Source organism: Diabrotica virgifera, chromosome 8, assembly GCF_917563875.1.
Source record: "Diabrotica virgifera virgifera chromosome 8, PGI_DIABVI_V3a".
NCBI classification, from domain to species: domain Eukaryota; kingdom Metazoa; phylum Arthropoda; class Insecta; order Coleoptera; family Chrysomelidae; genus Diabrotica; species Diabrotica virgifera.
This window is the reverse complement of record NC_065450.1, coordinates 145,617,488-145,644,501: the sequence shown is the minus strand read 5'-3', so window position 1 is coordinate 145,644,501 and position 27,014 is coordinate 145,617,488. Positions and strand designations below refer to the sequence as shown.

The window sequence follows — 27,014 nt, the reverse complement described above, 5'->3', positions numbered from 1 at the left end:
TCCATAAGCAGAATTTTTTGTAACCAACTCAAAGTCATTTTAAAAAGATTATACACGAATATTTTACACGTCCCGTTTCTAACCGCGTTGCATAGTCAGGGTTGTTTTTTGGGGGTAACAGAATTCGTTTTAAATAAGTAGTTTGTACTTTTTCGAGAGCTTCAGTGTATCTAAGTGCCCAAACGGGAGCGCAGTTTGACATCACACTCAATGCCAGTGACTCAAAGAGTTTGATTCTTGGTGACCACGAGTCTATTTTACTAGATGTTAAAATTGGAAGAATTGATCCAACTGCTTGCTTGGCTTTATCGATGGTTGTATACGACATTTCGCGAAAAAGTGATGATTTAGTAAATGTCACTCCCAAATAGTTGTATGCATTGGTTGAGATCACTGGATTGTTGTTGTAAAAAAAATTAATGTTGTTTGTGGTATGGCCACCTTTTGAAAATATGAGTATTTTTGTTTTTGTGGTATTAACAGTGAGATCGTTGGATTTAGTGTAGGATTCAAGTAATTTTAGTTTTCTTCCAACATCCGATTCAGAGTCAGCTAATATAACTAGGTCATCAGCATACAGGAGTAGCAGAATTTCATTTTTTGAATCAATGCTTACACCTCGAGCACCATTTCCGTAGAAGAATATTTCAATATCCGCAATAAATAAGGAAAACAGTAATGGGCTTAAAGTTTCACCCTGTAGTACACCAGCCGTAACATCAAATGACCTAGACAGACCATTTGAAGCATTTACTTTAAAATAAGCAGTTTGGTATAAATTTTTAACGATTTGTAGGATCCTAGATGTCACACCAGAACGGTATAATTTTTGCCAGAGTAATGCGTGATTTATCGAGTCAAATGCTCTTTTAAAGTCAACAAAGATGGAGAATAGCTTACGTTTTTTATGTCTTATGTGAAACTGAATAATAGAGCTCAAGGTGTAAACATTGTCAATACAACCGCGGCCTGGTCTGAAACCCGCCTGAGATTCAGGTAGAATATGGTATTCTACTTTTATATACTTCATAAGGAATAATGTCCAAGTCGGGAGATTTTTTATTTTTGCACTTGTTAAGTGCTGCGTACACTTCAGAAGTCGTAATTGTTGCATCTAAGTAAGGATGACGGACATCTATAAAGACAGAGCTGTCAGTTAGGCGGTTGGCGTACAACTGATTGTAAAAGTTTTCCCAAATTTCAATGCTTAGTGAAAAACGTTTGTTATAGCCACGCGCCTGCTTTACCGTTAGCCAAAATTCCTTTGAATCGTTTACGTTAGATAATTTGGTAATTATGTTGGTTTCGTATGTTCTTTTTTGTACTTAATTAATTTTTTATACTCTTTTTTCCGTTCAATATAGTTGGCTCTAACATTTGCGGTAAAGTTCTGTTTCCTGCATTCGGTTAATAGTAATTTTAAATTTGTTTTTCCATTAATACAATCTAGATCAAACCAGGGTTTATTTAAACTTCTTCTACTATCATTGGTTTTTATAGTTACATGTTTAATTAAATCTAAACTTTCACAACATTCTACAATAGTTCTGTAAAAATTGTCATATGAAAGTTGTACGTCATTAATAAATCTGACATTAGGGGACGACCGCATGCACAGTTTAAACGATAATGCTTTATCATCATCCCACAATAATAATTTTTTAGTGAATGAACTAGGAGCGCTCACATTATCTATAGTAGTAGAATATTGTTGATGAAGTTTCAGACAAACCGGAAAATGATCTGATAAATAATCGTCATCACCAACTTCCAAATCAAAAACGTTTGAAAGGTAAAGACTATTTACCCACACCAGGTCGACAGTGCTGCAACCTTGAAGTGTGATACATGTAAATTTCGCTGGACGATCGCTAGAAGTTCTGCCGTTAAGCAGGTTGAAGGAATTGTTATTCATAAAATCAAGTAGAGTTGTGCCCCTTTTGTTTTTAATAATATCGCGGCTTAACCTAGTTTCATATAAACTTGTATTACTAATTATTTCATCCGGAATAGAACCCAACGTCCCGAGACGGCTATTAAAATCACCTCCAATTATGATAGCGCACTCACAGTAATTATTTGTTATCTCATTCAGGGTACATTGGAACAGATTTAACATATGTTCAATATCAAATGACGGCTTAAAATATAAGTTGCATACTATATATTTTTCACAAGGTGCATCTATTAACATAAACAACCACCATGAACACTGATGGAGAACAATTAGATCTAAAGTTTTTTTATATACAACACAGAGACCCCCACTTGGTCTACCTAACGACTTTTCTTTGACAGCAGGTATGGAAATTATTTTATATTGTTCATTTAAACCTATTGGATTTGACACAAGCCAGGTTTCACTGACGCATAACAAATCAAAATCAAAGTGGTCTCTTAAGTAATTTTCTAGATTTGAATAACCGTGACAGTTCCAAAAAATAATTGTTTTTAGTTTTTTGATGAATTAGCCAATTTATTACCCTTTTTTGTATTATGAATAGGGGAACTGTCTTCTTCCCGATTGCGTTTTGGACGGTCAGATTGTGTTGAGATTATAGTCGGGTTGCCATCAATAACAATGGTTGGTTGTCCCTTAACATATTTTATTGTTAGGTTTTCTTCACCTTGATCTTTTCTTCTTGTGAGCTCATTTCTGACCTCGGATAAAAGCTGTAATTGTTGGGGTGTGGAGTCCGATATAATGTTTACCCTGGGATACTTATCTTTTGGAACCTTATATTTATTTTTTAATATTGACAATACCTGATCCCGTGAATTTAAAGTGATGCGGAACACTCGAGGTTTGTTTAAATCTATTTTTCCTAATCGAGCAGCTGATTTGATCTGAAAGTTGAAAGTGGTTTTTTGGTATTACATTTTCTAAGATCTCTGATGCTTTAGAAATATCATCTTCGGTATTATTGCTTTCTGGTACGCCCGTTATTATTATATTTTCAGATCTTTTAAGCCTTTCATATGACTCTTGAAATACGCTTTCACTCGTAGTTGGCACATTTTTGCTTTCCAGTTTAATAACCTTATTTTCTAAAGCCTTTAAATTGTTATTAAGGCTTTGATTTTCTTTGCGTAAGTCTGAAATGTCAGCAACACATGTACTTATTATTTGTGACTGAGCGCTTACTAAATCTGTTAAATTATTAATTTGCGTTTTGCAATCAGTTAAAGCGCTATTAAGGATTGTAAACTGGGCCATTATAGCATTAAAGTGGGAGGTTTCAATATCACCGCTTGGCGAAATACACCAGAATACACCTAGAACATTTCCAACTGCGAAGTGTAAATGAAATCGATTTATCTGTAGAAGATAAATAAGCGTACCAATTTTCATTTTTCTAAATAAACGCGTTCTGGAGTTATTTAAGAAAAACTAATTACAAGACGCCATCTTCAAAGGTATCTAGCTCCATTAAGAAGCATTTTCGGACTAGAAGAATTGGGTTAAAATATCTTAAATTTATCTGAGGAATCTCCTGTCTTCGTTTGTCGGTAGAGTTTCTAGACACCCTGTAGACGGTTTATACAAAAATTCACAACTTACCTAGTATGCATTGAATTAAACGAGTAACATATTCCGTATTCAGTCTCGACAGGTAAAAAGTGATCGCAGCAGCTGAAATTTGCATCTTTCCATCTGCACGATGAAATCAATCTAGTGCAATCTTTTCTGTACTAAAAATATTAACCCATCTAAAGCAATAGATAAGCACATACAGACTGTTTAGTGTTGGATTAGATATACCACACTGAAGGAAGCACTAAAATCAGCAACATTGCTTATGAGAATGAGTTGCATTGCCACTGTATAATGGCGAGAATGATAAGGATCGGATCAGGTGTGGGAAACGGGGAAGCAGTGTTGCCATGTATGTGTAGTGTACTCATCTTCTTCTGATTCCTATCCGCTTCGGATGTTGGAAATCATATTGGCAATCATAACCTTGCTCGCTGCGGCTCGAAACAGTTCAGTCGAAGTTTCTTAAACCATGTTCTCAAATTCCGCAGCCATGATATTCTCCTTTTACCGGGTCCTCGCTTACCTTTGACTTTACCTTGCAATATGGACTGCAGCAGGGAGTGCTGATTTCTCATAACGTGTCCCAGATACTGCAGTTTTATACGTTCGATGGTAAACACAATTTCCGATTCCTTCATCATTCTTAGTAGTGTGTACTCATATACCTATCTAATTTAAAACTAACAGTCTGTATATGTATTTTGGGTACATTTGAACCTCTTTGGGATAAGGTTGTATAGTAGCTATGGTAGACTTGCGTGAATCGCCATCTACCCTCTAATTTATGTTTAAAAAACGCACATTTAATTTAATAATTGACTTGTATCAGCGTTCTTTATAATTTTCTAAAATAAGGACAGAAAAATTTTTATTCCATAAGTCGTCTTCACATTGTATAATTTCAAAAATTTACCCTGTAGTTACAGAGGTTATTTTACTTTAAATCAGGCCCGAGGCACTACTCAATTTTCGGGCCCCTAAATATACCCACAACCAACCTTATATGGAATCACCATGTATTTCAAAGCAATATTTATTTCTTTTGAAAAAACTTGTTATTGTTGCGAAGAATAAAGGTTTTTATTGAAAATAAACAACTCGATAAGACAATCAGATAGTACAACTCGGTACGCTATAGGTTATTTGCTTGAGTTGCAAATTGAACGAAAATAAATAAACTAACTGTTGCGTCTAAAAACGAAAATATGCCTCATGTGGGGTTATAGAATTTACAACGGGGAAAGATATTGGTCTTGTGGAGACAGTAATGTTCTCAGAGGGACATAGCTGTAGAGCTATGCGTAACACAGGGCGTTCTGTCCAAAACCTATGCTAGGTAACAGGAACTAGGAAAGCTTAAAATTAAAGCAAGGGAAAGTCGCCAAAAAGTAATAACGGCTCGTCACGATCGTTTAATTGTCCAATCAGCTGGGAGACACCCAACTATTTCTCACCTGCAGCTCCAAAGGCAGCTTTTGGAAGCTAGAGGTGTAACTGTTTCAGTTGAAACCATAAGAAGAAGACTTCGTGCCAAGAAATACACAGCAGAAGACACTTATGAGTTCCCGAGTTATCCAGGCAGCACAAGATTGATCGCTTAAATTGGTGTCTTTTTCAGATCGCTATTTTCAGAAAAAGTTAGGATTGGTGTAAAATCAGATGACCCACGAAATCGTGTACTTAGAGGTCGAAGAAGACAAGCAAGAACGAAAACTGCCAGATCTGTCCACAAATATACAAGGAGAAGTATAATGTTCAGGAGAGGAATTGTGATCCGTAAAAAAACTCCTTTAATTTTCATCCAATCAACTTTAACTGCTCACAGGTATGTTGATAACCTGTAGTTAGGCTCTGGAGAGATGCAACAGGAGAAAATTTGATTTTCATGCATGATAATGGACCTCTACATACCATTAGAATGACTAGAGATATCATTGAAGCAGAAGTATCGCTTGTTTGGAGTGGACTGCTTGCTCACCCGAGCTTAACCCTATATAGTATTTGTGGGATATGCTTAAAAGAAAAATTAGAGCTCGCCGGGATAATCCACAAAAGACCGCACGGCTAGTATAAGCTGCTCTTGAAAAATGGAGCAACCTACCACAACAAAATGTTGATAATTTGATTAGGAGCGTGCCCACCCACCCAAACTGAAGCTTGCATTTGCATAGGACTAGAGATGATAACACTGACTACAAAAAAAAAATAAAAACAATTTAAACATTATTTGTTTTACATTGAAATTTTTTATTCTATTGACTTTAAAACAACTAGTTTCAATTTGTTTGTTAAATACTTTATTGTTTTATTTAATTGTTACGTATTTGTTATTAAATTGCTTTAAAATAAATTATGTTTGACTTCGTGTGTTCGTTTTTTTTTTAAATTTGCACGAAATATGTAATAAGAAATATCAGATGATTCCATATAGGAAAAAATCGCCTATGATGGCATAGTGAGTGTATTTTGGAACGCAATCCACATATTCTGAAAACTGATGTATTAGTGTATGCTAGATAGTCGGTTTGTAGTTTCATATAAAGTTTATGGTGCTCTGATACTTTTTGTGAGAGTAGGAAAATTATACATTTTTCGGCAAGTCCCGTAGTAATATTACACAGAATTAAAATTTAGAATCCAGTATAGTAAATAGAAGAAAATATTAAATAACGCTTTGAATATATTTGTTAGGCATATTGTGTTTTTTGTGTGCGTTATTTTGAAGTTATCTTTCGATTTAAGATTTTTTCTCTTCTTTTAATAAAATGCCAATTTTTGCCCATGATGGCACACTTCAGAATATCCAATGATGGCATAGGTATGCCATCATAGAAAGTCCAGAAAAAAGCGTTTATAAGCATCCATTATTCACTCCAAAAATACTAGTGATGAAATATCTTCGAAATCTGGAATTAAAATGCCATAAGGTAATGTGCGTGGACCTTCATTTGTACAAAAAATAGGGACCAGTATTGTAAAATTGTAAAGCTCTTGAAAACCAGAAAATGAAAAAATCGAAAACGTGGGAAGAACGGTAATTCATCACGTAATTTATTTTCACTATCACTAGTCATCACATATTGATGAGCAGCAGGATGGGAGGACGAACTTCCGTTTTGCGCACTGTTGTGGGGTGTAAATAATGATAATACATATTGCATATTTTTGTGCCTGTCGTTCCTGTTCTCTTAATTTTTGTTTTTTCCGTTTTTCACTGCCACTTACATGTTTGTATAGTACCTATCCAAATATTTCAGAAAATCTTTTTTTATGATAAGAACGGTTTATGGTTTATGAATATTTCTTATTGTTATCTTTTATTATTTCCTGTTCGTAAAATGAAAGAATTTTTAAAATTTATTTTGTTATTGCAATAAAAAATATTTTTGGTGATCTTTGGCCCAAATAGGTTCTGTATAGGTACTATTCATAATAGTCCCTAGATGATATATTTTGTTGCTGGGTTGTCTTTATATTTCCTGTTTATTCAGAGGCTTATTAGAAAGTTTTTTTAACATTAGTGTTTTTCCCAGTAACTAGGTGTTAACCTTATACCTAACCTTCAACTTGCAGGACCAGAATTTTTTGTCAGTGTCAGTGTTTATTCTTTTAGCCGATTCCAATTTTTTGACGCCGGAAATTTTTCGTTTATCCATTAGCTATGCAAAGTTAACCATAAGCAAAGTTAACAATAATTGTACACCATAAGCCCATGCATTGCGCATTGCCTGAGGATCACGACAGAAGAAGTAGAATTTTCTTAGATAAGGAATCCCTTAAGCCAAGCGTCCACAGACCCGCATCGTACGCATCGTACGCAACGGATTTTAGTTTGACAATCGATAATGCGATCCGTACGATGCGGATCAGTGGACGCGGTTACATAAGTTTCTGTACAAGGCAAACTAAAATCCGTTGCGTACGATGCGTACGATGCGGGTCTGTGGACGCTTGCCTTTAAGCCTGGGTTTCCTCGAAAGCGGCACCGATAAACAGCGATCGTAGCACTGCGATGAATTACGTCAGATTACAGTGAAAAATTCAAGGTTCTTCACTGGGGCAATGGAATGTGCAAGCTCAGCAAGCGGTGGCTTCCAACGCATCCTTGGAAACCAACGCTATTATTTTGCATGGTACAGTTTTTTATGATGTCATTCATCGCAGTGTTACGATCGGAGGTTGTCGGCACCGCTTTCGAGGAAACCAGCGCTTTAGACAAGGAAGAGTAATCCGTTATGACGAACTGTAGATACTCCTCGGAGGCTGTTTATATCTAAAGTTTTCAGCCACCTTCTCGACCTTGGAATTCCAATACCGACATAATATAATAAATAATAGATACAGCCTAATTATCTATTGCCAATATTACTGAGTAATCACAAAAATGATTTTTATTCTCTTTCGAAGATCATTCGTAGAAACAGAAACTATTAAATTACGTTTTACTTACTCGTAGAACTTTTTGAGTAAAATTCATGTGTTTGCATGATTCGCATTCTTCGTAACAAGAGTAGCAATTTCCAGTGAAATAAACGACATCCGATATAAACTGCTTCTGCACGTCGATTTCTTCATCAACAAACTCTTCGTTCCTTAAATTAAAAAAAAAATCATTTATATAGTAAATAAAAACATATGAAAAAATTGTTTAAGAAACGCTTTTCTTTAGTTACGACTGACTAAAATTAAAAATATTATAAAAAAATCAACCAAAAAGCAAAAAATAACAAAAAAATTGAAAAAATCTAACACATTCGTCAAAGAAAAGCGTGGCGCGTCTTCATCGAATAAACGGTTTTCGCCCCACGCTTTTCTTTAACGAATGTGTTAGATTTTTTCAATTTTTTTGTTATTTTTTGCTTTTTGGTTGATTTTTTTATAATATTTTTAATTTTAGTCACTCGTAACTAAAGAAAAGCGTTTCTTAAAAATGTTTTTCATATTTTTTTATTTTTTACTTTTTAGTCTTTTACTTTTCAAACATTAAAATATATCGTCATATTTATTAACATATGTATAAAACATATGATGTACAAACATGGAAAGTAGTCGAAATCGGCAAAAAAATTGAAACTTTATTGGTTTATTTATTAAGCATAACGTAAAAAATTAACGTAAAAGTGAACTTATGTATAGTTCATATAATTAGCTGCAATCTGTAAAAGTTTCAAGTTTATTCATTGTAAAAAACAAGAGAATTTAAGCATTTTTCGTTAAAATGCTTAAATGCGCAATTAATAAACATAAAATTTGTTTTTATTGACTATTCGTGTATTGTTCCCGCGAATACATATGTCTGCAAATTTTTAGTCATTTGCATTGGAGAAAAGGCAGTCAAATTAACGTCCAAAGATTTGACCCAAACGATTGAACTAAAGAAAAGCGTTTAATTAATTAATACGCCAAAACGAATTCTAATGTTAATTGTAGCACAAAACGTCTCTATGCTTCTTTTCATGAGCATTTTTCAGTGCGTCACAAATGATAGAAAAGAAGGTAAGTCCGTGATAATACACATTTATGACATAGAGTTACATATTAGCATAGAGAGAGTGTCATTCAAGGCGAAGTGACGACACCATCTTTTTTATTTGGATTAGTGCTGTTTCACTCTTACGCATAGTAAAGCTGCTACAGTTGTCCTCCTCTTCCGTGCCTATCTTCACACTGAATGTCATCATAGATTTTCGATACAATGTGTTAGAAAGAGATGCAGCAAACCAGTCCATGAGATCTTGTCGTCAAGAAGCGCGGAAGATAGGCTCCCTCTATGTTAATATATACCTCTATGATTTATGACATTTATTCTAACATGACATTTTAGTTAAATCTGACAGTTGTCACATTTTATTTGCAATTTGGCATAAAAACAAATCAATTATATTTATTGCATTTATAAAATGGTATTTTCGTTGATTTGTATAGTCTTATAAATTGTACAGATTATATTTGTAGATATATTATATAATTAGTAAATAATTATTTTGCGATTATAGCGCCATCTATTGACTAGATGGCTAGAATGGCAACTAGAATTAATGTTATAAATGTCACCGACGAAATGTAATCACCGACGTGCGTTTTTTTCTGTCACATACAATTTAATGCGTTAGAAAGAAATCGAAAAACTGTGACGCTCTGAAAGATCATGAGAAAAAGCATACCGGTGGTTTTTCTAAGACTACGATAAAACCACGAATTTTTTGAATTCGAGTTTTGGTTGAAGTTTTGTTTCGTATCGTATTGAAATTTGACACGAATAAGCGCCGATTTTTATATAAACAAATATATGAGCGTTCAAAATTTGAAACTTTATTGTTTATTTATGAAGCATAACGTATACAATTAACCTAAAAAGTGAAATTATGTATAGTTCATATTATTAGCTACAATCCGTACTTAAAAGTTTCAAGTTTCTACATTGTAAAAAACAAGAGAATTTAAGCATTTTAAACAAAAAAATTTTTTATTGACTATTCGTGTATTGTTCTCGTGAAATTTTTATTCATTTGCATTGAAGAAAAGGCAGTCAAATTAACGTATAAAGATTTGACGCAAACTATTGAACTAAAGAATAGCGTTTAATAAAAAAACATACGATCTAAAAAAACTAATAAATTTGACTTTTGTGTTAAGAGCAAACAGTAGCGATCAACAGGTAGCGAAAACGCGTTCCAAGATTGCGGCTGTAATTTTGAATATTTTTTCGAGATATTTGGCACACGTATTCGTAATATAATAAAGAATGGCGGTACAGAGCCCAATTTGAAAAATATATTAATATGTGGAAATTACTCTGTAATTAAATACAATATTAAAAAAACGAGCCTGTACCGCCATTAAAAAGAACAAAAAAATACACTTTCTTCAAATAAACTTTTTTATCCGATGCCTAGATTTTGTGTCATTTTGGAACTACTAAAATTTTTTATTTCACTAGTAGTTCCAAAATGACACAAAATCTAGGCATCGGATAAACAAGTTTATTTGAAGAAAATATATTTTTTGTTCTTCTTAATGGCGATACAGGCTCGTTTTTTTAATATTGTATTTAATTACAGAGTAATTTCCACATATTAATATATTTTTCAAATTGGGCTCTGTACCGCCATTCTTTATTATATTACGAATACGTGTGCCAAATATCTCGAAAAAATATTCAAAATTACAGCCGCAATCTTGGAACGCGTTTTCGCTACCTGTTGATCGCTACTGTATCACCTTAATAAAATTAATAGACTGGGTCTATTAAAACTGAGAGGTGCATACACTGTTCCAGCTACAAAAGACCTATGAATGTTACGTGGCGCAAAAATGTATTTTCATTTTTGGAAAATGATATATTGCAATAACTTGCAATTCGAAAACGCGCCACAAAAGAGCCTCAAACTGCAAACTTTATCAAAGGTACGGTGGTCCGATAAGTACTTAGGTTGTGGTCTCCAATAGACGCTGTAGGCTGCGTACAACGTCACGCCGTAGAAAAATTGTTCATTCTCGTTACTTTTAATAAAGTTTGAAGGACGAAAACTATATAACAACTGAAAATACTTAAAAAAGAGAAATTCTAAAACAAATTCAAATTACGGGGTAAACTGAAGTGACCACCGACTTAGCCGGTGTTATCCAATAGACACCGTAGGCTGCGTACAGCGTTTATTGGAGACCATCGACATAGCCTCTCCGCCCTATGGCGCAACTATCTCAAGAGAAATATACTGTCGTATAATACATTCTTCTACGGCCTATATGTCAAAATCTCAGCCAAATCCAGTGTTACCAAGTCTAGTGAAATTTCACTATTTAGATCTAGTGATTTTTTAACAATTTAGTGAAATAGTGATAACTTTTCAAAATAGACACAAATCTAGTGATTTTTGGAAATTTCCATTATTTTGAATATTTTTGCTACATTATAACAAAAAAATTATTTTCAGTTTTAATACGTTTGTATTAAAATTCATTTAATACTTCCCTGTATTGTTTAAGAATTACTTTGCAATAGAATATAGAAAGAAAAATCCCCGGAAATAATCATAACATACCATAACATGGTTTGTTATGATAACATAAACATGGTAATCCAAAAGTGATGACTGTGATGAGTCAATTCACGATTACGACACTCTCCTCAACTCAAGAGTTTCAAGTGTCAAAGAGAAGTGTAAAAAATCACATAAATAATAGATAATGGTTGCAAGGTTGCCAGGTCTGGTGAAAATTCACCAGATTTGGTGATTTTGTAACCCCTTTGGTGATATGGTGAAAACTTTTTTAAAAAGCTTAATATCTGGTGATTTTTTGACCTTATCTACATATTATAAATTTATTTTAAAATTTAAAAAGTACGATTATATTATTTAAGTTTGATATTCGTTATTAAGAACTGCCTAATATTCATATCATACAAAAAGTCTAATTTGTAATATAAAATGATCCGCCTCTGTGATGTTCAACCGGGGATTTCCCGAAGTTTATGCTATTTTTGCACGTGTTCATGAACTTCTTATAATTATGTCTTGGTTTTATAAACAAACCAGTTCAATTAATATCTACATATGTATCAATTTTCAATTTATCAGTTTTGTCTTTCTTGTGTCGGCTGTAGAGTTTTTAACCCTCCGTTAGGCGCGTGGTCTACAATCGTAGACCACTCTCCTTTAAGTGGTCGCCAATTGCATAAAACTGCACATACGCCCCCATCCCGCTTAGTAGCTGTCACTAATACTTCCAACTTACTCTTCAGTTTTCTAAACGCCGCCGATCTGTTTGCATTATTTTTTTACCATTATTCAAAGAGCACTGGTCTACAACCGTAGACCACGCGACTAAGCGCGTTCCAGTTTTTAGTTGTATATATAAAGCTAATATGTAGCCTGCTGTGTATACAAAGTTAATAACATAAATGAAAATGTTTCAATAAGCGACTTCATTGAAAACTTAGCATGGTAACTAATCAAACAGCAAATTGAATATGGATCAACTATGCCTTCCCTGCTAAGAGAACTTAGACGACGAGCTCGCGTACTGCTCGGAGTTCAAGAAGTCGTACTCCTTTCCCCTAATATTCCAACAAATTACGTGTGACGATGTTGTAATTGTGCATGAATTTTCAATATGTCAACAAAAAGGGCATGCCAAATATGTGACACATTTGCATTCAAGGATCAGTTTGGGGATATTTGCACTGAATGTTTGACGGACTAAAATTGTGCCATTTTGAACATTTAATAGTTTTGTTCTTTTTTTACTTTTTAGTTCTATTCTTTATTATTTATCCCTATTGGTCATTATATAAGTTCAAAGATAAAAAATATTTGTGTTTTTTACTAAATTGAGCTTATTCTTATGACCATTTTCATTTACTTGCGAATAAAGACCCAAAAAATCATGACTTCGTTTTTAATTTTACCACTGTCAAAATGAGAAAAGCCAAGGAACAAAACATATCTAATATCAAAGTGCGAACATAAATAAACATGTTATTAACCACTAATTTGTTAATTTTGACAAAATCCGGTATTATACAACAAAAAACTCTTGGTCTACAATGGTAGACCACGCGCCTAAGCTTGTCAGCAATATCGACGCGCCTAACGTAGGGTTAAGCGCGTGATATACACGCAATCTTTAAGTACGCGGGTTTAAAGATCGCGGACTTACTCGGCTCGCCGTCGGTGATACACGGCAGACTTAAAGTACGCGGTTTTAAAGATCGCGGTCGCCGTCGGTAGCAAAAAATTTAGAAACTGTCCTCGTGGTTAAATTTTTTATTTTCTGTGTACCTAATTTTGCTGAAATCTTATGTTTTTTAGTAGAGTTTGATTATTTTTTTGATCAGGTTTTGTTACATAGAAGAATAATTTGATTTTTTATAAGTGTGGTAAGCTGTCAAAATCGTGATGTGAAGTATAGCACTGTTTTTGATCTATTTTAATTTAATACAAGGTAGGCAAAAACAAACAAAATATCATAGATAAGATGGTAATATTTTCATCAGGAGGATAAAGCAGCCTATAAATAATTAGGTTTACTCAAAAACAAATAATCAAAATAATTTAGTATAGCTTAAAATAGTGTTTTACGGTTTTCTCAAAACTTATAAAATGTAACTTGTCTCCCTTCAATAATAAACGATTGAATTATAGGCAATTTGCTTAATTAGTGAAAATATAAGTGTAACTTTAACGCAATAACATGATGGCTCGAGGCTTGCGGCTCGTGGCAGTGATACACGTACGGGTTACGAGTAAGATTTCAAAAGCGCGTGATACACACGCAATCTTTAAGTACGCGGGTTTAAAGATCGCGGACTTACTAGGCTCGCCGTCGGTGATACACGGCAGACTTAAAGTACGCGGTTTTAAAGATCGCGGTTGCCGTCGGTAAAGCGCGTGATACACACGCAATCTTTAAGTACGCGGGTTTAAAGATCGCGGACTTACTCAGCTCGCCGTCGGTGATACACGGCAGACTTAAAGTACGCGGTTTTAAAGATCGCGGTCGCCGTCGGTAGCAAAAAATTTAGAAACTGTCCTCGTGGTTAAATTCTTTATTTTCTGTGTACCTAATTTTGCTGAAATCTTATGTTTTTTAGTAGAGTTTGATTATTTTTTTGGTCAGGTTTTGTTAAATAGAAGAATAATTTGATTTTTTATAAGTGTGGTAAGCTATCAAAATCATGATGTGAAGTATAGCACTGTTTTTGATCTATTTTAATTTAATACAAGGTAGGCATAAACAAACAAAATATCATAGATAAGATGGTAATATTTTCATCAGGAGGATAAAGCAGCCTATAAATAATTAGGTTTACTCAAAAACAAATAATCAAAATAATTTAGTATAGCTTAAAATAGTGTTTTACGGTTTTCTCAAAACTTATAAAATGTAACTTGTCTCCCTTCAATAATAAACGATTGAATTATTTCTAGGCAATTTGCTTAATTAGTGAAAATATAAGTGTAACTTTAAACGCAATAACATGATGGCTCGAGGCTTGCGGCTCGTGGCAGTGATACACGTACGGGTTACGAGTAAGATTTCAAAAGTGATTACTGTTTTTCATATTTGTAGTTTTGTCACGTTTTGTGTTGGTTTGATCATCTAAAATCTCAAAGGTAGGTATAGGTGTATTACTAACTATTTTTTCAGTTTTTATTTATATTAAAATTTTGGTAGCATGAGCAAAAATAACTAAGTGTTTCAACAAAAAGATTTGTTGAAACAAAGGTGGTCTGTCAGGCCAAGTTTACGACATAAAAAGTTAAGTTTTAAATAGTAAATAATCTACATTGTCGAGATTTTCAGTACCTTTCATAAAAACATTAACACCTACATTTTACATTATATTTAAAAAAAATCGTTTTATTTTTTTCAAAAAAAATGTTCGTTTCAAAGAACTTTTTAATTTTTCGTATGTAAACAACTTAATATTGCTATTTATAAGTAATAAAACATTGTAATAATTTATATTCCAATTGTTTTATTAGGTTTGTTTCAACCCTTTCACATTACCGTTCCCGAATGGTTACGCGTATGGCGTATGCGCAATAACGTATAATTATGCGCAGTAACACATTTTTCGTTACTGCGCATACTCGTAACAATCTGGTGATTTTTAGCAAAATCTGGCAACTTTTGAAGCGATTGTCTTGTGATTTTTAGTTTTTTGACCTGGCAACATTGAATGGTTGTGCGGTTTTCTTTGACTGTGAACTTAATTCATTAGCCCTACTAAGAAAATCAGGTTTGCCTTATCTGTTTCAGCCAGATGAAATAAACTTTTAATAAATATTATTATGATCTTGATGTCCTAAATAGTTACCGATTCCTGCTATTCCACACAATAAGTTTCATCAATAACGGCAACGGCTGACCTGAGTAAAAATCACTTAGCTCTTTATTTATAAATTAAATTTGAATTCTAGGCCTGGATCCCGCGTACCAAAAAAAGTTGATTACTAGCAAGCTGAAAATTTGTTAATAGCTTAACGGTGTCTAGTCGGACAAACTTCGATGTACGGGAACACTGGAACAGGGGAAGTTTTAATTGTGGAACAGGTTAAAAATTTGGAACGTCAGACTACAAAAACGTTCCATATATTTTGTCGGACAGAACTTCCAATTGATTTGTTACCATTTCATTAAACTCTCATGCAAAAATCAGACTGGTATTTATCACCAACTGGTCATTTCAATAAGTCCAACACAAAGAACATGTCAAATGACAGGAATAATTATATTGGTGATAAATTAAATGGCAGTCTGACTTTTGCATGAGAGTGTAATGAAACAGTAACAAATCAATTGGAAGTTCTGTCCGACAAAATACATGGAGCGTTTTCGTAATCTGACGTTCCAAATTTTTAAACTGTTCCACAATTAAAACTTCCCCTATTCCAGTGTTCCCGTACATCAAAGTTTGTCCGACTAGACACCGTTAAGCTAAGCTTTAACAAATTTTCAGCTTGCTATTAATCAACTCTTTTTTGGTACGCGGGATCCAGGACATTATGGTTATTTGTAATAATTACTTCAGCATAATTATAAGGTCTTTTTGCGTTTAAACCTGGATAAATCAAAAATAGGGAAATCCCCTGAAAATTTTAGGAAAGCCCTATCCTTATGGTTACGAGTAGGCGCATTAACGAAAACTGTGTTACTGCGCATAATTCTATGTTATTGCTCATGCGTGTAATCTAGTGAAATTCTAGTGATTTTTTTCAGTGAAATCTAGTAACTTTTATAAGTTTGACCTGGCAACACTGGCCAAATCGTAGTTTTGTTTTGACCGCGCGTGGAAGCAGACCTGTCTGGGGATTTTAGAAAAATGAAAAAAAAAGCAATATCGTCAGTGACTCGATTCTTGTTTTTGGAAGGGAAATAGGGCAGTGAAATCAAAGAGCGCTTGAATGCTGTGTTCGGTGACTCTTTTCCTTCGATAGCGACTGACAGAAATTAGTTTACGAGTTTGAACTTGATCGCAGGTCGGCTTTTGATAAGTCACACCCAGATGCCCCGAAAACGGCTACCATGGAGCATAATTGTATAATGTGAAAGAAATAATATGTAGCCAGCGTGTACCAGACCAATGTAGGACGAGTATAACAACACACAAGAGAGGAAACAGCAAAGACTCTACCAATTACCGTAAAATTACCTTGCTGACCACAACTCTTAAACTTTTAACAAAAATATTTGCCAATAAAATAAATGAAGAATACATAATTAGTGAAGAACAACATGGTTTTCGGAAAAATAGGTCTACAATAGACGCCATATTCATAGCCAGACAAATTGCTGAGAAAGCACTGGAATATAATAAACCTGCATTTATGTGCTTTATAGATCTGACTAAAGCCTTCGATTGTGTAAGATTAGAAGATCTTCTAAGATTGCTAAAGGAGAAAAATCAGTCCAACAAGATGATAAGGGTAATTAAAGACATTAATACGAAGAACAAAACCAGAATAAAAGTCGAGAATGAACTAACATCGGAAGTAGAAATCAACTCGGGAATCAGACAAAATGAAAACTTGAACCCATTGCTTTTTAATTTAGTAATGGACAAAATCATAGAGAACATTAAAAGTACTGGAAAAGGATATAAGATGGCAGAACAATAAATAAAAACCCTCTGTTATGCTGACCACGCAATCTTAATCTCCGATAATGAGGATAACTTACAGCGAATGGCACAAACTTTCAATACAGTAGCGAAGAACTACAGCATGAAAATATCAACAGCTAAGACAAAATCCCTGGTAGTGTCAAGTGTCAAGGGAACTCATAAGATACAAATTAGTAATTAACAACGAACTAATTGAACAAGTCTCGAGATTCGAATATCTGGGAGTCGAAATATGTAGTTAGAGATGTTAAAGAGAGCGTCCGAAAGCAAGCAAATAAAGCCAATTACTACGTGTCAGGATGTCTGAGGGATGTCATCTGGAGAAATAATGATATGAGGCTGGAAGGGAAAGTACGAATATACAAATCATCTGTAAGACCGATCATGACGTACGGATAGAAACAAGATGTGACACAGCAGAAAACAAGATGATAATCGGTTAAGAACAGGCCAAGAGGCCTAATATAAGAAGAAGAAGAACGAAATTCACGATCTCGAATTGGTAGACCGCCAGCATATCAAAAGATCGCGTGAGTCATATCCTGCATGAAATTTTGGGCATCAGAAAGCAGTCAAGCGCGATGGGTGCCGCGTTTTCTCACTCAGACCAACAAGCGCAATCATGATACTACTTCAGAACAGTGTCTGAGGCTATTTAAGCGTAATCCGAAGGAGTTTCTGTGTTGCTTCATAATCGTCGACGAAACATGGATCCATCGGTACTCACCAGAGACCGAGGAACAGTCGATACAGTGAACGTCATCCCTCGAACGTGCCCGAAGAAGGCGAAGACTGTCTCGTCGGCCGGAAAGGTAATGGCCACCGTTTTCTGGGACTAACAAGGTACGGTCTAAATCAAATTCATGGAAAAGGACAAAACAACCACAGGGCTTTACTATACCGCGTTATTGGGCCGATTTGACGCCGAATTGCAGAAAAAACAGTTCCAATTGGGGAAGACAAAAATGTTCTTCCACCGGCTCACAGCTCCATCGTCGCGATGGCCAAACTTGTCGGATTGGGCTACGAACTTCTATCCTATTCACGGTATTATCCAGATTTGACCCTATTAGACTTCTTTTTATTATTATTAACTATAATTTTATTTTTGCATCAAATTGGAAATATATTTTTGCGCCAAGTAATATTCGTATCAGCTCTTTTGAAGCTGAAATATTGTGTGCGCCACTCAGTTTTACGGCGTTTGGCAATTGTTTATTCTTGTTGAAGTTATACCTAATCAATTTGGAATAGAGTAATAAATGTATATTATTAGATTTTTTAATAGGGCTGCAAAATACTTACTCTACCCACTCGGGTTCAGCACCAGCAATTGGACAGACCGAAATAGCAGGAAAAGTTGTATTCCATGTAAGGTATGTAGTTTCAGTGACAAAACTCACTGCACTTTCTTCAAACTGCTTATAGGAATTCCAAAATACCAGTAACATGGTTCCAAAATTTGTTACAAATATTAATACCCAAAATAATCTAAAAACATTACGTATAGATTCAAATACAATACTTTGAATGTATAAGATTAAAAATACCATAAACACAAACAGAGCAATAGATGATAAGATAAAGCAATACGGCAAATCAGACAAACAGGTCTCCTGGCAAGAGCTAGAGACCATAATACACTACTCACAAAAAGTATAGCATAATTTTTGAAACAGAAAAAAAGTTTAAAAATAATTTTTAATTTTTTAGCAGAATGTTATAATACTCGTCTATCGTCTCCTTTATGTTTCTACAAACCCATATATAGTAAGTACATACATTATTTCACGGTTTTTGCTCTAAATTTTAAAGAACCGCTTGGATTGACATGAAATTTGGCATACGTATAGCTTACATGTCAAAGAAAAAAAGTGATATTGTGCCGATGTGTGCTTTTGCCCTGGGGTGACTTTCACCCTCTCTTGGGGGTGAAAAAATATATGTCCAAAATAAGTCCGGAAATGGGTAAACTGACTAATTTTAAGTAACTTTTGTTCTATAGAGCTTTTTCGCCAAGTCAACACTTTTCGAGTTATTTGCGAGTGAATATGTTCATTTTTCAACAAAATAACCACATTTTTAGACGGTTTTTTGCAAATAACTCAAAAAGTAAGTATTTTGTCGAAAAAAACGTTCTTAGCAAAACTATAGCCTATAAAAAAGTAAAAAAAATGGTGTACGCGTTAGGTCTCTGGATCTCGTAGAACCAGAGTTATATCCCATGAAAAATAGATTCATATTCACCAAATTTCAAATAGAATATTTCGACGTGAAATATCCAAAAAATTAAGCACTTATTGGGGAAAACCCAATATAACTTTTTTAAAGTGTTTAAAAAAAGCTTTATTTCTGTTTTTACAAAAAGTTTCTAGCATTAAATTTAAGCAAGTTACGCTCAAAATAAAATTGGTCCCTTTTGTTTTGGCAAAAAAAATCGGGAAGACCACACCCTAATTAGCAACTTAAATGAAATTATTCGTTACCGCTCCACAGATTATTTTACTTATGTTGTGTTTATATGATCTGTAAGTTTCATTGATTCAAAGTGCTTATTTTTGAAAAAATTTGGTTTCAAAGTAAAATTTTTAAAAATTTTAATTTTGAAAATATGCTTTTTTTCAAAATAACTTAAAAATTATTAGAGATACCAAAAATCTCGAAAAACAAAAAAAGTCAGCATTGCTTTTCTGAATATCATGTATTTTTTTGTTATTCTGTTAGACAAAAATTGATTATTTGGTGTTTCTAAATTTGCATACATTCGTGATCAGTGACTGGTTCAACCTCTTTTAACTACAGCCTTTTCATTAATAAGGACTTTGAACCGATGAAACTTACAGATCATATAAACAATTCATACACGAGTCAAGAAACTTGTGAAGTCGTAACGATTAAGTTCATTTAAGATACTAATTAGGGGGTGATTTTCTCGATTTTTTTACCAAAACAAAAAGGGACTAACTTTATTTTGAGCATAACTTGTTTACTTTTGATGCTGCTTCATTTTTGGTTATTTCATGTTAAAGTATTCAATTTGGAATTTGACGAAGATGAACTTATTTTTCATTAGCTATAACTCTGCTTCTACTAGGTATAGAGACGTGATATATACACCATTTTTTTAAATTTTTAACAGGCTATATTTTTGCTAAGAATGATTTTTCGACAAAGTACTTATTATTTGAGTAATTTGCGAAAAACCGTCTAAAAGTGTGGTTATTTTGTTGAAAAAATGAACATATTCACTGCCAAATAACTCAAAAAGTATTGACTTAGTGAAAAAACTCTATAGAACAAAAGTTACTTAAAATTAGCCAGTTTATCCATTTCCTGACTTAGTTTGGACGAATATTTTTTCACTCCCAAGAGGGGGTGAAAACCACCCCCAGGACAAAAGCACATATCGGCACAATATCACTTTTTTTCTTTGACATGTTAGCTATGTGTGTGCCAAATTTCATTTCAATCTAAGCGGTTCTTTAACCTTTCAGTGCTAACGCATGGTCTCATAGACCGAGCTAACCTATTCATACCGATAATTAACGATCTATTCGGATATTCGGGCTAGGTCATTCAATAGCTTCATATTTTACCTAACCGTTGTTAGTACTAAAATATTGTTGAACGTAGATACATAGTTCGTTCATTACACAAGATTTCGGTCTCAGAGACGGATGTTAGCTTTTGCGGCTGTACTAAAGGTAAGGATTGTAACTTTTAGCGGTGTATTTTTAGTGAATAAAATATTATTTTTTTTCTTTTTAGAAATAGAAATGAACAACGGAAAGTCGAAAAACAAAGTACAGTTGTTACTCGTGTAATAAATTTATGTGCTTAGAACACACAAAGGGTATATGTGTGGAATGTTCAGAAAAATATTGACTTTTTTTAAGTTTAAAGTTACTACGTATTATTAGAATTGCTTAAATGTGGTTATTATAAGTGGATAATTTCATCTTTATTTTAAAAATAACTTAGCAAATTTTTTGTTTATATTAAGATTTTAGGGTTTTTTTCTCACTTTTTAGAATAGTTGCTTGTTTTTGTTAAGGAATTATTTTTGTCAAAATAAATGTTTATAAATATAATTTTTAAATAAAACTGCATTTATTTTAAATAAAAAAGTATTTAATAAGACCCTTGAAGTAATTAAATTTTAAAAATTTGTAAAATTTACAGTACTAGGGCGTGTATAAACATACGGTCCCAGAGACGGACGTTAGCACTTATGTCAAAATACTTCACGTTAGCACTGAAAGGTTAAAATTTAGAGGTTTTGCGATATTTTACCGTTAAAGAACGGACTAATAACATTTCAAGTTCAAGCGTGTTTTTGCCGAAAAAACAAACAGTGAACAAAAAGTTTTGTTAAAGGAGAATACATATTTATTTTGGACATTTGTGTTCGAGAATTTCTGTGAGTAATATAACATCAGAACAAGCAAGCAGCCCAAATTGTAGGTTTAATTGGAGATGGACGATCGCAGCAATATCTTGCTGATGTTATCCACCCAGGGCCGTCTTAAGCATATACGGCGCCGGGGTGCAGGACTCATCTTTGCGCCCCCTTTTTTCAGAAGATTATATTATAGGTTATAGGTACTACGCTAAAACTAAAACTAATTATGATTGCTTTATTTATTTATATATTAAAAACATTTTTTCATTATTCAAAAAATATCAATCTTATAACACTATATCAAAGTAAACATTTCTAGCTTTTAAGTTGACAAAAGTTGTTATTACTTCGGTGATATCAATTTTTACTTGCTTTTCAAATCTATTAACGCCAAGTTTGTTAATCTGTCTTGGCCATTGTTCAGCGCAGATAATTTTTGATCAATTTAAGTTTAGAAAAAGACCTTTTAGTCTAAGAGCTAGTGAACCCTCCGACTAACGGTCGTCCTGTAAGGCTAGAAATTTTTCTAGTGATAATTCATAGCACACCAAGGCTAAAAACCATGACCTGGCAGGCATCAGCGGTGCACGTGTATTTACCAGGTGAATCGAAAAGTGCAAATTTAGGGGGTAAAATAAACTTTCTCCTGTAAGGTTTAAATTTAAGTATGTGTTTGAGTAAGTCATTTAGAAGAAATGTGTACAATGACAGGCGATTCTGAAGAGCATAAGACCTTGCCAGGCGAGGGGAAAGATTAGGGGTTTTTCCTAAAATTATTTTTTTTGCATCGAACAAAATTTTTTAAAGTTTTTTGAATCATTACAAACAGAAAAGGTCTTTAGTGATTTTTCTCTTAAGTTAATAGTTTTTGTTATATAAGCGATTGAAAATTTTGAAAATTGCGAAATCGGCCATTTTTAACCCTAAATCGGACATTTATCTAAAAATTTCAAAGTTGCCAAGGTAGGTGGATATTCTTTAAACATTGATTGATGAAACCCCAAAGAGTTTTTTGCAATACGATATCGGAAACCCCTTTGTTTTTTTAATGCTAATCAAGCGGGCGCGACACTGTAGTATAAGTGAGGACGTTTGAGTTGGCATAAATTCATTATCTCGAGAATGGGCAAATTTCAAGAGAAATCCTCAGACAGGTCGATTTTTATTTTTAAATTAGGACTTTTTGGCATATAATACTAGTGACGTCATCCATCTGAGCGTGATGACGTAATCGATGATTTTTTTAAATGAGAGTAGGGGTTGTGTCATAGCTCATTTGAAAGGTTATTTAATTCTCTATTCACTAGTATAAACATTAACATAATTATTTATACAGGGTGTACAAAATTTTTTTTTATTAAATTAACTTTGATTAAATTTGACAAATAGAAGAAAATTTTTTTTTGTACACCCTGTATAAATAATTATGTTAATGTTTATATTAGTGAATAGAGAATTAAATAATCTTTCAAATGAACTATCACGCAAATCCTACTCTTATTTAAAAAAATTATCGATTACGTCATCACGCCCAGATGGATGACGTCACTAGTATTATATATATACCAAAAAGTCCTAATTCAAAAATAAAAATCGACCTGCCTGAGAATTTCTCTTGAAATTTGCCCATTCTCGAGATAATGAATTTATGCAAACTCAAACGTCCTCACTTATACCACAGTGTCGCGCCCGCTTGATTAGCAATTAAAAAAACAAAGGGGTTTTCGATGTTTTATTGCAAAAAACTCTTCGGGATTTCATCAATCAATGTTTAAAGAATATCTACGTACCTTGGCAACATTGAAATTTTTAGATAAATGTCCGATTTAGGGTTAAAAATGGCCGATTTCGCAATTTTCAAAATTTTTAATCGCATATATATCAAAAACTATTAACTTAAGAGAAAAATCACTAAAGACCTTTTTTGTTTGGAACGATTCAAAAAACCTAAAAAGAATTTGTTCGATGCAAAAAGAATAATTTTAGGAAAAACCCCTAATCTTTCCCCTCGCCTGGCAAGGTCTTATGCTCTTCAGAATCGCCTGTCATTGTACACATTTCTTCTAAATGAGTTACTCAAACACATACTTAAATTTAAACCTACAGGAGAATGTTTATTTTACCCCCTAAATTTGCACTTTTCGATTCACCTGGTAGATACACGTGAACCGCTGATGCCTGCCAGGTTTTTAGCCTTGGTGTGCTATGAATTATCACTAGAAAAATTTCTAGCCTTACAGGACGACCGTTAGTCGGAGGGTTCACTAGCTCTTAGACTATTTCTCCTTCAGTTATTTTTGATGTCTCGAATTTCCTAAAGCTGTTGTCAGCGATATTGTTAAAGAAGGAGGGCGTGGCCATAGTGCACGCTGGTTTCCGAAGTAAGCGCCGAGTCCGTGTGCTGATCCTTCGTATTCAAACTGGTCTGTCCCAAAGTGCACCAGCGCGCTGTTATTAGGATTATTCGCACACGGATTCGGCTTTCTGACTCAGAAACCAGCGTGCACTAAGGAAGCGCCCTAAGGCTATAATATATTAAAAAAATCACTCAAATCCGTCAACAGGTTTAGGAAATTCGAGACATCAAAAATGACCCATTTTGTGGTTGTCCCGTTTTCTCTGACGCGCAGTGTATTTTCTTATTATGTATTACAGATTCTACCACCAGCTTAAAAAAATAACGACTATACATAATATTATTATGCGGACTATTATGCGGCGCTTTTACATAATATGATTATCTACATATTAAATAATAGATATTTTTCTATTCTTTCTTATTATATTAGATAATTTTTACAAGATAGTGATTCATTGTCACTCGGCATTCAATATTGGTCAAAATTACGCGTCACCTTCTTGAAATTATTGTCGGAATAATCTAAATGGGTTTCATATTTCATTTGCATATCGTTCGTAGGTAGTAAGCATTAATAGCCTTTGTAAAAAATACCAAAGGTGCACTTTGGTACCTTTGCTGCACCTTTGGTGCACTATACCAAGGTATATTTTTGTTATTTGTAGTTTTTTTAAGGACAAGAAGCGTAAGTTTGAGCGTAGAAAGTGTTCGGCTTGCGCCCCTTGGACTTGGCGCCCGGGTGCCTCGCACCCCCGGGTTGAGACGGCCCTGTATCCACAATCCACCAATTCAGCATTTCAAGAGCTTTACGAAGGCATAGAGAAGGTAGGCAAGAGAAGCTTTAAGAAGACCAGTTTTAGGACGTCCCAGGTGCAGGAACCCGCAGATGAAAGTTATTTACATCTGCAGACTTTGCGTAAAATCATGTTACAGCTAGACAACTGCGAAATGATCACAGCCCGTAATGTTCGAATAAGTGCCAATTCGGTTAGAAACAGATTAACGAAATTTGGAATCAGAGCCAGAATGCCTGCTACCCTGCTACTGCTCCACTGTAACGAGGGTACATTGTATGGTACGTTTAAGTTTTACACCAGGACATGTCAATTGAGATATTAACGACTGGACTAATATTCTTTTTATTGATGAGTCAAGATTTGCACTTTGTGAATCCGACAGTGTAAAGTGTCTGTATAGTTGCACCATAATTTTCGCTTCTTGTGGCAATAATCCACGTGGAAATCTACTGTGGCAAGCTGAAAATTGATTTAAGATTCAATGGTGGAACGCGTATGTTTCGTAAGCTGAGCTTGAGGTACGTCTTAAAGTCAAGATCTGTTGGTGCAACCAGGCATTAAAGAGCCCAATTGACAATCGCGCAGTGCTTAGGAACTTAAAAAACCGAGTAGCAACTCTTTAACCAGGGTATTTGCGATGGCCTAATTCCTAACGATACTTGAAAGAGCTTCTAGAACGAGTGTTTGACCGTCGCCAAACAAGTAAACAAAAACCTTCTGGCAAATACTGTACCTATATTAGTAGAGGGAATATGAGAATTTCAAATACAAGATGGCGGCCAGCTTGATGGTTAGGATGGCGTTGAGGCCGTAGAAGTAGCCTCTGGAGATGTAGAGGGTGATGTACAAGAAGAAGTACACCCTGTCGTTATACAAGAAGTACGCCCTGTCGTCATAGGATTGGGGTGAGAAGTAGAAAATACGTGAATCCCTAGCTTGATGGCGTTGAGGCCGTAGCCTCTGTAGAGGGCGATGTACAAGAACACTGTCGTTATACAAGAAGTACACCCTGTCGTCATAGGGTGAACGTGTTGCAATGAATTGCGTTGGGGCCTCCCTTAGAGGGGTGTGTGCTTGAAATGGAGCGGTAAAAAGATGAGTAAAAATTGTATGGCGTTATGTAGATATTTAGTAACAAAATTAGGCAATGTAGATACGTTGTCGGTTATTAGCAAACCAAAAAGCAACGATTATATTTTTTAGTATTATAATTTCATTTTATTCATACAAACGAATGCATTACACCAAACCCCGCCTGCATTCTACATTGCAAATGTACTTTTAGAATTCAAAGAAAAATGATTACGTGAGTACCTACAAGTAATAAAAATATATTTAATATTGCAATGTGGAAAATACGCTGACGCAACAGCAACTATAAATATTATGCACGTGTCGTTTCAACGAATTGAGTGAACCGCAAGTGCTTTTTAATGGTTTGCAAATTACTAGTTAAAAGATGCAATTTCATTTTATTCATACAAACGAATACCACCAACCGGATACACCCACATTCCAATGATGTAATACGTTAATGCATATACAGTTTTAGAATTCAGAGAAAATGTTGCGTTTATTGTATAATTAGTGATAAACAGATGCAGAAAATATAATGACGCTTGCGAATAGGAAATTCCAATTAAGATGCACATACTATTTAACACATAAATATTTTATTATTAGGAACAGGTCAGGACTAATAACCGACAACGTATCTACATTGCCTAATTTTGTTACTAAATATCTACATAACGCCATACAATTTTTATTCATCTTTTTACCGCACACACCCCTCTAGGGGAGGCCCCACCTAACGCAAATTATTCATTGCAACACGTTCACCCTATGACGACAGGGTGTACTTCTTGTATAACGACAGGGTTCTTCTTGTACATCGCCCTCTACAGAGGCTACGGCCTCAACGCCATCAAGCTAGGGATTCACGTATTTTCTACTTCTCACCCCAACCCTATGACGACAGGGCGTACTGCTTGTATAACGACAGGGTGTACTTCTTCTTGTACATCACCCTCTACATCTCCAGAGGCTACTTCTACGGCCTCAACGCCATCCTAGCCATCAAGCTGGCCGCCATCTTGTATTTGAAATTCTCATATTCCCTCTACTTATATTGTATAAATAGCGAACGATTTTGAATGTAGAGTTCAGTTATCATGTATTTTAATCGTCCACAAGGAAATTGAATTCCTGTAGCTGGCTGTATACCATGAATCGCAAAAAATGTAAAAGTACCCCTCACAAACCTTATGGAAATTAGGTCCCAG

General features: G+C 34.4%; 1 protein-coding gene across 1 annotated transcript in view; it reads right to left on the bottom strand.

Annotated features, from left to right (window-relative positions):
• LOC126890287 (sodium channel protein Nach-like) overlaps positions 1-27,014 on the bottom strand; it is an 80,148-nt gene that overhangs the window by 29,160 nt on the left and 23,974 nt on the right. The window contains exons 2-4 of the mRNA XM_050659145.1: positions 18,482-18,662; positions 7,989-8,120; positions 3,563-3,693 (exon numbers count right to left, since the gene is read on the bottom strand). Of these exons, the coding sequence (XP_050515102.1) occupies positions 3,563-3,693; positions 7,989-8,120; positions 18,482-18,662 (444 nt within the window). The remainder of the gene's footprint in view (positions 1-3,562; positions 3,694-7,988; positions 8,121-18,481; positions 18,663-27,014) is intronic.